This window comes from Amphiura filiformis, chromosome 18 (genome assembly GCF_039555335.1).
Source record: "Amphiura filiformis chromosome 18, Afil_fr2py, whole genome shotgun sequence".
Taxonomy (NCBI): Eukaryota; Metazoa; Echinodermata; class Ophiuroidea; order Amphilepidida; family Amphiuridae; genus Amphiura; species Amphiura filiformis.
In genome coordinates, this window is record NC_092645.1 from 25649879 (window position 1) to 25664417 (window position 14539).

The window sequence follows — 14539 nt, forward strand, 5'->3', positions numbered from 1 at the left end:
AACTTTTACATTACAAAATCAGAGGACGAAGTGTGTGTGACCTAATTCCTATATATGCATCAACCTCTGATAATGTCGCGTATAAAAAATGATATGGAAATATTATGGCTCTTGAAAACCTGAATCAATAGCTTAATACCATATTAACGGAAATATAAAAAACATAAACACTGAAGCACTTAAATGATCAAACTTAACCCCAAAATACATTAATTTCCAAAAATATTAATTTAAACTATTCAATGTAAGAAACGAGCTACATCACCCTGACGTAGACTTATTATATATTCCTCATAAAATCATAAGGACAATTTCCCTTCTCGCCTCCCGAGAAAACAAAACTAATTAATCTTTCTTCAAAATAATAGGCCCCTACCTGTACTTAACACGATGTTAATAAGAAAAATCGATCAAAATAGCGAAGTCACTGTTATATCGAGAACATTCAATACATTATTACACTAAATGACATTTATAACATAAATATTGTATGAATTACGACCATACCTCGTCAAAATCTAGTTTGTCAAATTTGACATGCTGAACCATATGAAGACCTGAGCGCAAGAAGACCGTAAGTCCACTTGGCCCCTCAACATGTATACACTAAAGTTACGTATAGTTTCTTATGGTATTATAATGTTTAATACAGGGTGAAAAGGGTGAAAACATCATGAAAGGCTGTGAAAGATTTGTTTTGGCTCCTGAAAGGCCTGAACATGTATAAAACATTACCAAACTATACGAAACTATACGCAACTTTAGTGTATACATGTTGAGGGGCCAAGTGGACTTACGGTCTTCTTGCGCTCAGGTCTTCATATTTGACACAGGCCCTATTAAAAGATCAGAACATAAAATCGAGTCATCGGGAAATTCCTAGCTAAGACGGGTTAGTGTAGTGGTCAACGTCTTCGCACTCGCTTCTCAGCATTAGTTCAATTCCCCGTGTTGTCACATGTGAGTTTAGTTGCTTATCCATGCTCGTCCTCATTAAAAAGACCAAAATTACCATAAATTGGCACCTAAATAATAAAAAAGTTTTTAAAAAAAAGAGTTGTATAAAAGTGTATTTTGAAGTTATTAAGGTTATGTTGTAAATTTCAGTAGGCAAGAATTAAAACACTGCAACATGAATTTGTCGTTCGTTTTAAAGTGATCAGTGTAATATAGATTAGCCTGAAGCGTCGTGAACCTTTACATTACTAAAACAAAGGACAAAGTGCATGGGTTGACCTATATATGCATCAACCTCTGAAAATGTCGCATATACAAAATGATATCGAAATATTATGACTCTAGAAAACCTCAATCAATACCAAGCTACCATATTGACGGAAATATAAAATACATAAACACTGAAATATAAGCACTTAAATGATCAAACTTAACCCCAAAATACATTAATGTCCAACAATATTAATTTGAACTGTACAATATTTGTGAAAAGGGACAAGAAACTAGCTACATCATCCTGACGTAGACGTTCTTGATATAATAAAACTAATAAATTATATGTTCTGTGCAAAATTATAAAGAGAAACTTCCCTTCTGTAGCGGGTCGCGGTCCTTCTCGCCTCCCGCGAAAATAAAACTAATTAATTCTCTAAAATACATTGTGCTTTATAACGTCGAATTAACAAATCGGTCAAAATAGCGGAGTCACCCGGGCGGAGACACTATACTTCGATAACATTATTAATACATTATTACACTTCAATATTAAAATGACATTTATAACATAAATATTGTATGAATTATGACCATGATATAATGCCTCTCTGGAATAAAGTATGTCAAATTTGACGTACTCAACCATATATCGACCTGATTTTGAGAGTCCCAATTTTGAACATATAAGTGTTTCACTTACACTGAGTTCAATGACCGCCAAAGGTAGTTTACCATACACGCTGTGTGTGTATTTTCCCTCCTGGTGGTACTTCGTAGCTATTTTACTTACGGCGTAAGTCAAGAGGTTCATGTTTCAGAAATAACTTGATCTTATTTGTTTATTGATTAATTTGTAAACACTTAAAGGTTGGATCAAGTTCATAAACAGATGGGTGCAATTTATCAAATTTAAAACTATAGTGCGCTTAGCATCTTGAATATTACGCTTTCAGATTCGATTACGCTAATAGCGTCATTAAGATAATTATGCTGTAATTTAGCTGTTGGTGTTGACTGATGAAATGAAATCAACATAAAGGTTTAATTATGTATTTTGTCGTTAGTAATTGTTCTTATTTATCTTCTATTTGATGTAAACAACTTATTTATCATGTTTAGTTGACGATAACACTTAAAACAAAGGACATGGAAATAATTATCAAGACTAGATTCTGCCAGAGGCAATTTCCAGTATTCAGAATCTCATCTTCATTGTTCTGATTAATAACCCCATGAGAACTATCTGCCGATTGGCCAAAAAGAAGTTTTCATTATCAATTGGCCCAATCAGCAACATTGTTAGAATAATTTCACCACACAAAAAATTGGGGTGAATTATTTGCAAAGCGGCTCCATTCTGATTGGTGATTAAAGTGAAAATATCATGTAAATGACCAATCAGAAGCAATGTTAGATCGGCAGGTAGTGCTCAGGGGGTTAAGGCATAGGTGTGAAAAACAAAGAAAAAAAGATAAAGAAAAGAGTAACTAATCGACACCTGAACATGATCACAAAGACTTAAACCCAAATTCTTCCTTGCACCGAACCCAGGGGATGAGATGCCCTGGGGGATGTTGTTGAAGTTCATTGGGGCTCAAAAGGTCTAACACCGCAAATGACATCCCCGCCTGCATGGTCTGGGTGGGTGATGTCTTAAATCTACTTGTCACCACATTAAGTGTCTTTTGTAACGTTAAGAAATGAATAAGACTATTCATTCGTCAATTTTGAAACCAGATTGGCTCGAATCCATCCGTGTTATTCGTATTGGCAACGCAAATACTTAGATGGTCATAAGCTTTTTACATTTCTAGTTCAAATTTAAAACACCACCCGGGGTAAATTCTCTATGAATACTGAAATTAAGTGCATATGAATTTTGTTTTTAAATACATGTGAGATGAGTTGCGACAACTAACGTGGTCAAATGTTGTTCAACTGCTCGTAACATCTGATAGCATTAATTGATTCGCACGGTTTTAACAATAAAGATGAAACTACGACTAGGTTTTTAAATTGTGAATATCCACATTAAAGCTATTGATTTATTGTAGCAAGTGCAGATAAATGATGCTTTAAATGAGGGTTTACTGCAACTTTCAAAACATGGTAAATTTTTGTGTAACATCTAATATGGATTGTCACAAATTTAACAGTGAACTGGTAAAAATGTACAACATATTAGTCTACATAATGCATTTTATATTTTATTTTATTTTTTAAATTGGTTGAAACAATATTGATCATATATTTGTTAAGGGGGAACTTAGAAGTTATATGTTACCTGTATACTTGATTTATTAAAAGCGTCGTGTGAGCCGACTCTATCGCGGTTATCGTAACGTCAGAAATCATTTTGTTATTATAGCTTTAAAATGTCTTTCCAAATTGGCGGGTACACTAATGAGGGTGAGGTGGGGCAAAAGTATGTCTCGGTTTCTACAAAAATGACAACGCTTAGAGGAAAAATGTGACATGAATACAGGGTGTGACCAATATATTATGACAACGTTATATGAATAGAATACAGGGTGAGACTTGACGCCATCTCAAAATATCAGTATTTGTATGGCCATATACGGAGTTAAGGTTAGGATTAGATTTAGTAGAAACATTATTAAGATATCATATACATTTTGCCCCGGATAGGGTTTAATGTAGACAAAGAGAGTCCTGATATATTTATATTTTTTTCTTGTAAACAAACAAGCAAGTAAATAAACAAACAAAATACTCATAATCATACATGCACCGAACAAACTATCATACACTATGGACAACATTGGCCTCATCCCAATGCCATATTCAATAACCTCAATTAAACAATAATAGAGCATAATTTGACCTCAAGTTGCGGAGTATGAGTTTGTGAACCTAAATTGTGAAAGGTCCTTTAATAAATGTGCAACTGTATTGGGGTTAAATAACTGTGCCCTGATAGATGAACATGTTGTGGATCCTAGTGATACACCCCAATATCACAACAAACGCACCCCACAAACAATAAATCACCAAAACCCAACAAAGAAATACACAAACAAAGTTACAAAATAATGCAATTGCAGAACATAAATGTAGCTTTGATGCTATTTGACACGAAATTAAATTTAATGAATGTAAATTGACATATCGCCCATATCGGAAAGTCATGTAAATCCGTTAAAGAACATCTACATTACTTATCATATCTATCCCATCTCTTCCCATATATTTCTCCAAGTAAATCATAGAATTGATGAATGTTTAGCTATATTTCCGACACAAAAGTGCAAAGATATTACATCAAGTGCAATCCTGTCATATTTAATTTGTATTTAGAAATCAACATAAACTTGTGGTAACCCCGTTCTTATGATGCACTATATAGCCAAAATGATCTAATATTTGATGGCGAAGTTCAATAACTTCTATTCAACATGCACAGCTCAAAATTTGATCTCAAGTTGTGGAGTATGAGTTTTTGACCCAACTCACGCACAGGTCATTCTATGCATGTGTAAGCATATTGGGGTTAAAGAACTGTGTACTGACAGATGAGCATGGGGTCTGGATGCACTATAAGCCATGATGACCTCATACCCAATGGCATAGCGCAATGATCTCCATACAACAACCATAGCTCAAAATTTGACCTCAAACTATGGAGTATGAGTTTTTGTACCCAACACACTCAAAGGTCATTCTATGCATGTAGAAGCCTATTGGGGTTAAAGAACTGTGTACTGACAGATGAGCATGAGATCCCAATGCTGTATTTATTAACTCTCACTTTCCCCCTGCATAATAAAGATAACGACCTGTAACGACGTATCTTCTCTCATTCTGCCCTCTTGATCTATATATTTACTAATTTAAATGCCATTTGACATTAAACTTTTTCTCCGGTACCATTTTTGTTATGGAGACCTAACAACAAGTTTTTACTTACAAATATGGTAAAATCTTCACCCCTAATATGACGAAGAAGTGATCCTTTCATAAAATAAAAGTCCTCTTTATCAAGCATGTTGGTCAGATTGAAATCAGTTTTAATATAAAAGAGATATTTTTATCTCCCCCCCCCCCCCTGACAAATATTGTGATGAAGAGGTCACCCCTCATTCGACACATCATTTCCCGCCATTTTCCGCTGTTGTTTGAATTGTTGCAGGATCACCAAAACTTGACACATTGTATCATAAAGTTTCCCCCACGTGACACTTTTGATGTGTGGACGGACATCTCGGTAATACAACATTGTGTCGATTAGCTTGATAGTATCGGGGGAAAGTGACATGGATTATGCAATGTGTTAAACAATTTATTCATATTTCCATGCACTTAGCACGTTTGATATTCTCAGTATAGAGGAAACAAAGCTTGATGTGAAAAGGGAACCGTAATAGTATGTGATGAAATAATATCAATAATAAAATGAATGGTTTCAAAGGTTTCTGGTATTCACGTGTTGTTGATGTTGTCCGTGTTTTATGTTTTTTCTTATTTACCGAGTTTGCAGAAAACGAGCCACTATATGAATGATTTAATACGTTCTTTAATATTTAGGCATACGCACTGTTTGCAAAGACTTACTCATTTATTTTACAAAATGAAGTAGGTAAAAAAGACAAAATACTTGAATAACGTAAGCTACATTAATGTAACCGTTTGTTAATTATAGCTCTGTTTGTAAACATGGTAAAAGTAACCCCGTGGGAACTACCGGCCAACTAGCAGCCTCTATCATAATTATCTAAGAACTACTTTGATTGGTTAAAAGGGGACATATAGCACACATTGAGCCAATCAGAGATAAAGTAAGAATGCTGAGTAGATATGGTAGAGATGAAGGGGATTAAGCTTAAAATTGTTAATAGATTTAAAAGCTTTATTTTAATTAGTTAATGAGATGATTATCTCATGCAATTAACCAATTAGAGCCTGTAAAAAATGTTGTTTCGTAGTTCAAGTACTTAACACATTGTATAATCCGTGTCACTTTCCCCAGATATTATCATATTACACGGCACAATTTTGTATTTCCAAGACATCCGTCCACACATCGAAAGTGTCACGACGGACAAATATTTATGATAAAATGTGTCATTTTTAGGTGATCCTGCAACAATCCAAAAGAAAATAAAATGGCGGGAAATAAAATGGCGGGAAATGATGTGTCGGATGAGGGATGACCTCTTCATCACATTATTTGTCAGAGGGGAATCAGATAAAAATATCTCAGACTCTCTTATCTGTATTAAACCTGATTGGGCCAAAATGGATATGTAGGTCCCGGATGTAGGTATCCGGGAACCGGCACATTGTCTGGTTCATCAGACTTCAACACAAATACACACAAAGAATCTTATTGAAATATTGGATTTTTAGATACTTTTAAAATCTAAATACAAATAGAAATAACATTGTTGTTTAGAACTACTGGGTCAGTACTATATGCATGTTTATTTTAATTTAACAGGTTATAAATATATTTCATTTTAACACGTTATAAAAAATGCTAAATTCTTGTTAAATTCATGTATATGGTGTAAATGGGATGTGAATGTACTTTATGATTACACTGGACAAATGCGTTGTTTAAATATGTGTCATTTCACACAAGTTGGTTTAACATCTCTGAAATCCTTTTACCAAAATATATAACGCAGTTGTTCAGTGTATTCATAGTATTCATGAAAGTGCTGTTAGTAAATGTAAATCTTACGTGTTCTTTTTTCCCTTCGGTTCTTTTTACTTCTACAAATTCTGCTCCTCTCGTTTTTTCCCCCACTTCCTCCTGTTCCTGTTCTTCTTCCTTCTTCTCGTCCTCTACTTCTGCTTCTCTTCCCCTTCTGCTCATCCCATACTTCTCCTTCTGCTCCTCCTCCTTCTTTTTCAGTTTTGGTTTTTTTAATAATTAGAAAATTACCTAATAGATTGTGCCAATTGACGTATAAATACATTTCACATTTCACCATTGGGATGTATAAATCCCTCCATTGGTTCAAAATTAGACACAATATTCATTTTGGCCAATCGGCAAGTAGTTCTCGTAATGTTAATCATGGATCCTGACTAGCAAGTCTGTCGAAACATAACAATGGAAGCTGCAAAATATATACGTTACGTAACAAAAACCATTGTTATCAGCTATGCAATACGCCAGATTTGGTCCCATCCTTGCATCAAGTTTGTTAATGTTGTCTTTCATTTTTACTCTCTTTTTTCAGGAACATGAGAGACATGTCTATCAAGACTATGTCGATGATCAACAACCCTCAATATAGTAACTATTTAATGGCCAAATATCGACAAAAATCTAGCTGGGTACTATGCAGATATGGCGGATATAGAGTGGACTGCTGCTTTGGATGGGTCAAAGAAAGGAATGGACTCTGTACACGTAAGTTTAAGACACTAGCTCGAGTAGCTTGCGATTTACAAACGTATACGTATCATACGCCCGTGCATCTATTCAAAATCATTCTCATGTGACGGGATTTTGAACAGATGTACGGGCGTTTGATACGTACGTTTGGAAATCACAAGCTCTCTAATGTTTCAAAAACATTTGTGCTTGGGTGTCACATGACAAGCTGGAGAAGTCATGTGACTGAACAGGTTCGTAAACCGGTGGCAGTTGGTGGCAGCCTTTGTCCTTGTTGAGTGAACTGGGGTGGCGTCTTTATTTGAACTACTCTATTTGTACATCACTTGAATACCAATGAAAGATAACGCAATTGAAACTATAATGGAAATCATGCCAATGAGTTGCAAACACATTTTATTCTTTTAAGTTATAATGTTTGTACTTCCTGTTATCCGTATTAGACCCACTCTGACTTATCAGAAAGCAATAGACTTTTTGTATTGCAAAACAATACTTTCGCATTTTGTTTTCTGATTTCTTCTTGCAACTTCCAATGGTTGTTTACCAAAACTCATTGATTAGCCCGATATAAACCATGATAACGTGACTGTGAAACCCTCTGTTGTTTAAGTGAGAAACATACTTGACCCTCGTGGTGTCACTTTAATACACAGCTGTATGGTGTATACCCATGTATACTTGCGATTGCGAATAATGTTCCAGTACCTTGCAACTTTTTCTAATTGAAATGCAATAGCGACGCATCCCTAAGACACCCTTTTTATATGCCACTTTTCCTGTAAGGATGTTGAGAGTCCATGTTCCATCACATGATGTCCCCTTTAATTAAGATGTTCAAAACATGTTCATCGCATACATGTTGTATATCTGAGGCATGTCGTGGCACTATTTATGGCTATAAAAAAAAATTAAAAACAGGTCTGTCTCGCTGTCCATCCGGTTTCCATACTTTCTCCAACATGATCTAAAAGTGTCTGACTTCAGAGGTTTGATCATTGCCATGAGGGTATGTGTCCTTTATGAATTTGCTGAGATTGCATTTGTGAACGTGGTACTACAATGTATTGCAAATAGACATTGAAGCCCGACATAAAAGATTCCTTCAGCACCTGTTACCTGATCGTATTAACATTGATCCTCGTCTGCGGCGCTCCGTCAGATCCCACGACCAAGCTGTCAGAATTCCATGATCCAACCTGGTCAGCCACCAGAGATCATTGCTTCCCTTCTCGAATTTACCACAGGGGTGTAGTACCCCCTTAAAGCAAAAAAAAAAAAAAAAATCAACTTCTTCTAGGTAGACTATAGGGTCTTTTGCTATTTTTTTTTTATATCACAGACCCACAGGTGGCCGTGGCGTTCCAAATTTAAACACATATAAACTCGATACAGTAAACGTAAGGTCTGTAACAGGCGGCGGATGACATGATCGAGCCGGCAACTTGTGAAACCACCCGGCCGTATGGCATTTTCTAATATAGTCGGTTACTTTTGTGGGGTTCATTATCGAACCCCAACGATTTTAGCTTGTATTTATATTATTTATCAACATAGGCCTATTTGTTTGTGATATTTCAAGCGTTTTAAAATTTCAAAATAATCCCATTCAATTGCACGGTTGACGATGGAAATTTACTGAATTTAGAGAATGCAATGTGGCCACCACCTGGTCTGTAATACATTGAAGGCTGACCTCAAGAAAACATGGAATGGTATGATATCCATTAGGGAACTTTCCTACACAATAGGATGTGCAGCACATACTTAGGATAGTGACTAAGGGTGTGTCGAACATTGTCTTTTTTTATAGTCAATGATTTGCAAAATTACAAAGGATTCGATTTCAATATCAGGTTTCAAATTTGACAATGAAATGATAATGTGACAAAGATGAAGCAGGTTTACATAGGGGTCACCAGGTACTTAGGCTGTTGCATGTAACCATGTGATGATCCACATTTATGGTGTATATGACCTGTAGACAATTTGACATCTCGTTCTTTGTCTGTAACAACTTACATGAGGTGTGGAAAGTGTCATATACAGGGTGTCTCTGAACAAAATCACATCAACAACAAATGGAAGCGCAGCATAAAGAATCATTATGGGTGAGCCATGTTTTTAGTTAGCAATGTTCAACATTCGCTGTGGTCTGAGGCGGTCTTGTCGCTATACTCACCACACGGTTTGAAACAAGACCGCCTCATACCACAGCGAATGTTGAACATTGCTACTATAACTAAAAACATGGCTCACCCATATATGATTCTTTATGCTACGCTTCGATCCATTGTTATTGATGTGATTTTGTTAAATCTGACCGAATTAAAAAGACTATAGTTTGCGTATGACGTCCTGTCAACCTGACCAAAACTGCCGTACTGCGCAGGTTAGCGACCAATCACGCCGCGCCACGTCAGACGCAAACTAGTCTTTTTTTATTTGGTCTTCAATTATAGAAATGTTGGGCCTGATGGAATCAAGTGTTAATCCAAAGATGACTTAACGAAATAAATACTTGTTTCAATTTATACCTGGCTTCAGAGGCAGGTAGCAATGCTTGACTGCCACAATACAACCAAATTACATCCCATTGTGTTCAACTATTGTAGTCATTGGAATAGCAGTAACGCGTCGGGGTGGACAAGGATGTAAAGGATGACATTAGTAGCTAAAGCTTATTTAGAATAAAGGTTATATCATCTAATAATCTGTAATGTATAAGCTTCAGATCACGGGTAGATATATCAAATCCCAGAAGGGTGCTTGAATAATCCAAGTAAACTACTTTATTTTATTTTAACATGTTTAAATATACAAATAATGATACTATCTGGGACCGGATTTCAGCTCGGGATGGCAAAGTAAAATAAAAGTTGAATCTCAATTTGACATGTATGAGCAATACACGCGGTTTCAGGAGCATCATTCGAAGCTCATAAAACAGATTGACATTTGACGTTTAACTTGGAACACTTATCACGACCATGTCAAATCTGTTGATATTACAACATATAGCAACAAGGTAAAACATTGATGGCACACAAGGTGAAACATCCAAACTATAATCTTGATTTTCCCCCAGAGACTCCCGGTGAGTTGGTCGAAAACTCCCCATAGTTTTGAGGTCTTTTCTACTACAGCGCGTTTGATTTCCTCAACTTCTTGTGTGACTTGTTCCATATATTATTTCCATTCAGTTACAATGCCATCTATCAGGGCACAGTTCTTTAACCCCAATATATTTGTATATCCATTGAATGACCTCTGAAACTTTGGGTACAGAAACTCATACCCTGCAACTTGAGGTCAAATTTTGCACTATGATTGTTTAATGGAGGTTAGTGAACTATGCCATTTGAATGAGGCCATATATTATTTCCATACAACGCCAAGTAAGCCCAATGAGTCAAATCCCCTGTGGAACTATGTCTAGTTTGGACTAATGCTCAAACTCTACTGAGATGGAACGATTTGAAGGAGAAGATAGAGAAAAGTCATGAACCCATGGTTCCTCACTAATTTCCCCCTGTAGCATTCTTGTGAGTGTTACGAATGCTGGCAATTTGCTTTTCTGGGTTTTGAAATAATAAGGGATTAAGGTGATTGATGTTAAGAATTTACCGCTACACCTGGACCTACTTTAAATTATAGGAAAAGCGACATAATGTACTTCTTAGTTGAATTATAGCTAATCCGATTAAACTAGTTCATGTATAGAATAGTTAAATTATTAATATTATTGTATATAGCTTACACTGAAAAAAAAACCCAACAAATTTTACTAGTCTTGCCTTTAAGAACAGAAGCAGCAGGGGGATGTTTATTTGATGTGGCAAGTTTGAGATCAATATTTGTTTTCCATTTCCTGGTTCACCAATGACGACGACGATAACGATGATGATAATGATGATGATAATGATGATGATGATGATGATGATGATGATGATGATGATGATGATGATGGTGATGGTGATGATGATGATGGTGGTGGTGGTGATGATGATGATGATGATGATGATGATGATGATGATGATGATGATGATGATGATGATGATGATGATGATGGTGATGATGATGATGATGTGATAAAGAAGAATCATGAAAAGGAAGAAGATGAACGAGGGGATAAAAGAAGAAGCATCAGAAAAAGAAGAAAAAGAAGAGGAAGAGGAGAAAAAGAAAGTAAAAGGTGATAATAATTATTAATGAAGAAGGATAAGGATAAAACGATAGAGGAGGATAAGTAGAAGGCGATAAAGAAGACAAATGAAGCAGCAGAATTTGAAGAAGAATACATATTCTCTGCATCGGTATCTCCAAACATAATTATGTGCATACTTGCACAAATCCGGGGCACAAAATACTGACAAAATCAAGCCAATTAATATAGATCATGACCTTATTTATATCCTTTTTACTATTGAACATAGCTACCACAAAGCCACAGGAAGTGCCCCACCCCACCCTATAGGATTATACCCGTTACCCCCAGTGTCTCGTGGGCACTACCCAGACGCCCCAAACTTTACCGTTGAAACTGATCTAATTAACCACTTCTGCAAATTGTGCTGAATGTCAAAATTTAGAATGTTTTAGATTTTCACTTCAATGTTTAGAATGTTTGCTAAAGAGATCAATGTGAAAGCGCCATCACTCTGCGCTATTTAGATACTGGAAATTACTCTTTCAGGCTTTTAATACAAATAATTCTTTTTTTTTTTGGATGAAATATGTTTATAAAATTTCTTTGTTGCTTGTTTCACATATTCCATCTGTTTTAATAGCAGTATTGGTTACCTACCCATTGCAAATTAAGAAATATGATTTATGATAAATAGCGCCACCTATAGTTTGCATTTACTTAATAATGAAGCCAATTCTATATACATCAAACAGCCGTGCATATGTAGTATATTTACTATGTTAACATTTATGAAATACTAAAAGAATGCATAATGAATAAAAGCATTCTTATAGGAAGGATAACTATCGTAATTTTAAGAATATTTCAGAAAATAATATCTGACCAATCAGTCAAAAGTCGGCAAAAATGAAACTGAGATATTGACAAAATGTGAATGGGAAAACAATGAAAAATAAGAAAATGGATATATAAAAGAAACATTCAACATCAGTAAGTGTAGGCACTGAGCAAGATAGCAATGGTAGTAAGTTAGTAACTCAATTTCAAAAAATTCTGACTTTGGCCTGGGTGGATCAGATTGGGTCACCAAATTCCATATTCTTCAGAGCAACTTTAAAATAGTCTAATACCGTAAAAGTTCGATAATAAGCATAATGTGTTTATTAACGAGTTGCTCGGACAAGAACGAATTTTTAGGGTAGTTTTTATTTATATTTATTTTAATTTATAGATATCTCTTTTATAGATACTAGTAAATTAAAGAAACACATGAAAAAGCATAACAAACTATAAATTCGCTCTTTTCCGAGCAACTCGGGTAGGCACATTAAGCTTATTATCGAATTTATACGATAGTAGTCACCATCTCCATCCCTTATGGTGACCTAACCTAAACCTTTATCTGTACCTTAAAACCTAGCCCTAATCGTCTTGCATATTAGGACGTTGTCATGGTTATCCTGAAGACTTGTCCTTTCTTGTAGTTATATCCAAACAAGTGACCGGTTATTGCTACATGTCACATATCCGATTAAGTGTCACGTCAGATTTAGCTGTCTGTTACTAGTTGCTGTCATCAGAAGCATGCGGTAATGACCTTGACAATCTCGTTGATAATAATTACTCTATCAACTGATCAACAAATAAGTTCAAATGCTGAAATATTTGGTACATGTATTAAAATAATTTGCTTTTCCGTTTTTCCTATGCATCACCAGTGACCACAATGCTTCAATTCGTCATTTATAGTAGTACAATGTTGTGTTGCCTTTTAACTATTAGTACCTTTGGAACTTCTTGTTGGTTTTAAATAAGACATCTTTTCATACTCATGGTTAGAAATATAAATACATTCTTCGTAAAAGATACTCCAATGTGCAAGATAATAATTTATCGTAAATATCTTATGTGAATCAAATGGCTGAATGCACAGAATCGTCAAGAGCTTGCATGGTATTCGTATTATTTGGAATCGAACGTCGACGCTTTCGTCTGTTTTCTAAGACAATGAGCTTCTAAAATGTCTGACCATCTTGACCAGACACCACTTACTGGACATTCTTTGGCCTCTCATCACTCCGAAGCAAGTTAGCCTCTGATCAATCTTAATTTGTTGTCACAATATTATTCGTCAACTTTCCTTCATCAATATATCACAGAAGGACACACTCAGTATTAACACAGAAGGACACACACTTCCCCACATTAGCGCAGCAGTACACATCTGGTTAGCTGGGTACCAATGGTGCTTCTTAAAATAGTAGCATTCCTGATTGTTAATATCGTCGAGAAACCCCAACTTTGCCCCTGATAATTAACTGCAAGAAACTTTTAGATATTTATATAGAAACGTGGTGCTGAGAGTAGCAGGATGACATTTAAAAAAATCCACAGACATGTTCATGTCTGTATTATTATTTGAAATGGTAAAACGCTTCGGTAAAAGCATTCGTAGGTTCTGGTCTGACTTTTAATCCTTTTAAATCCATTAATATCTTTCCAAGCCATATGAAATAGCATGGGAGTCAATGTTGAATGCAGGGTATCTCAACCAGTATTACGACGATCACCGAATTACCCTGATACAGGGTGTCCCGGAAAGAACTGTACCGTCGGAAATTTAATTGTTGGGTATTCTAACGCCACAAATAAACATAACTATAACTGTTGTGGATGAGGAATAAATTAGCTATTAGATATTTTTTGAATTTTGACAATCTACGAAACTCCCTCATTATCAAACCTTTCCACGGATTCAAATAATATCGTTGATCTGTATTTCAGAGTGCTAATCACTGCGCATCATCGGCGCATTATGCGTCTATTGCCATTGATAGATATTTGACTCC

At 35.5% G+C, this 14539-nt stretch overlaps 1 protein-coding gene across 1 annotated transcript in view; it reads left to right on the top strand.

The window, feature by feature from the left end:
• Positions 1-14539, top strand: part of LOC140140044 (uncharacterized) — a 110740-nt gene that overhangs the window by 28549 nt on the left and 67652 nt on the right. Inside the window, exon 2 of the mRNA XM_072161855.1 lies at positions 7383-7555. Within this exon, the coding sequence (XP_072017956.1) occupies positions 7383-7555 (173 nt within the window). The remainder of the gene's footprint in view (positions 1-7382; positions 7556-14539) is intronic.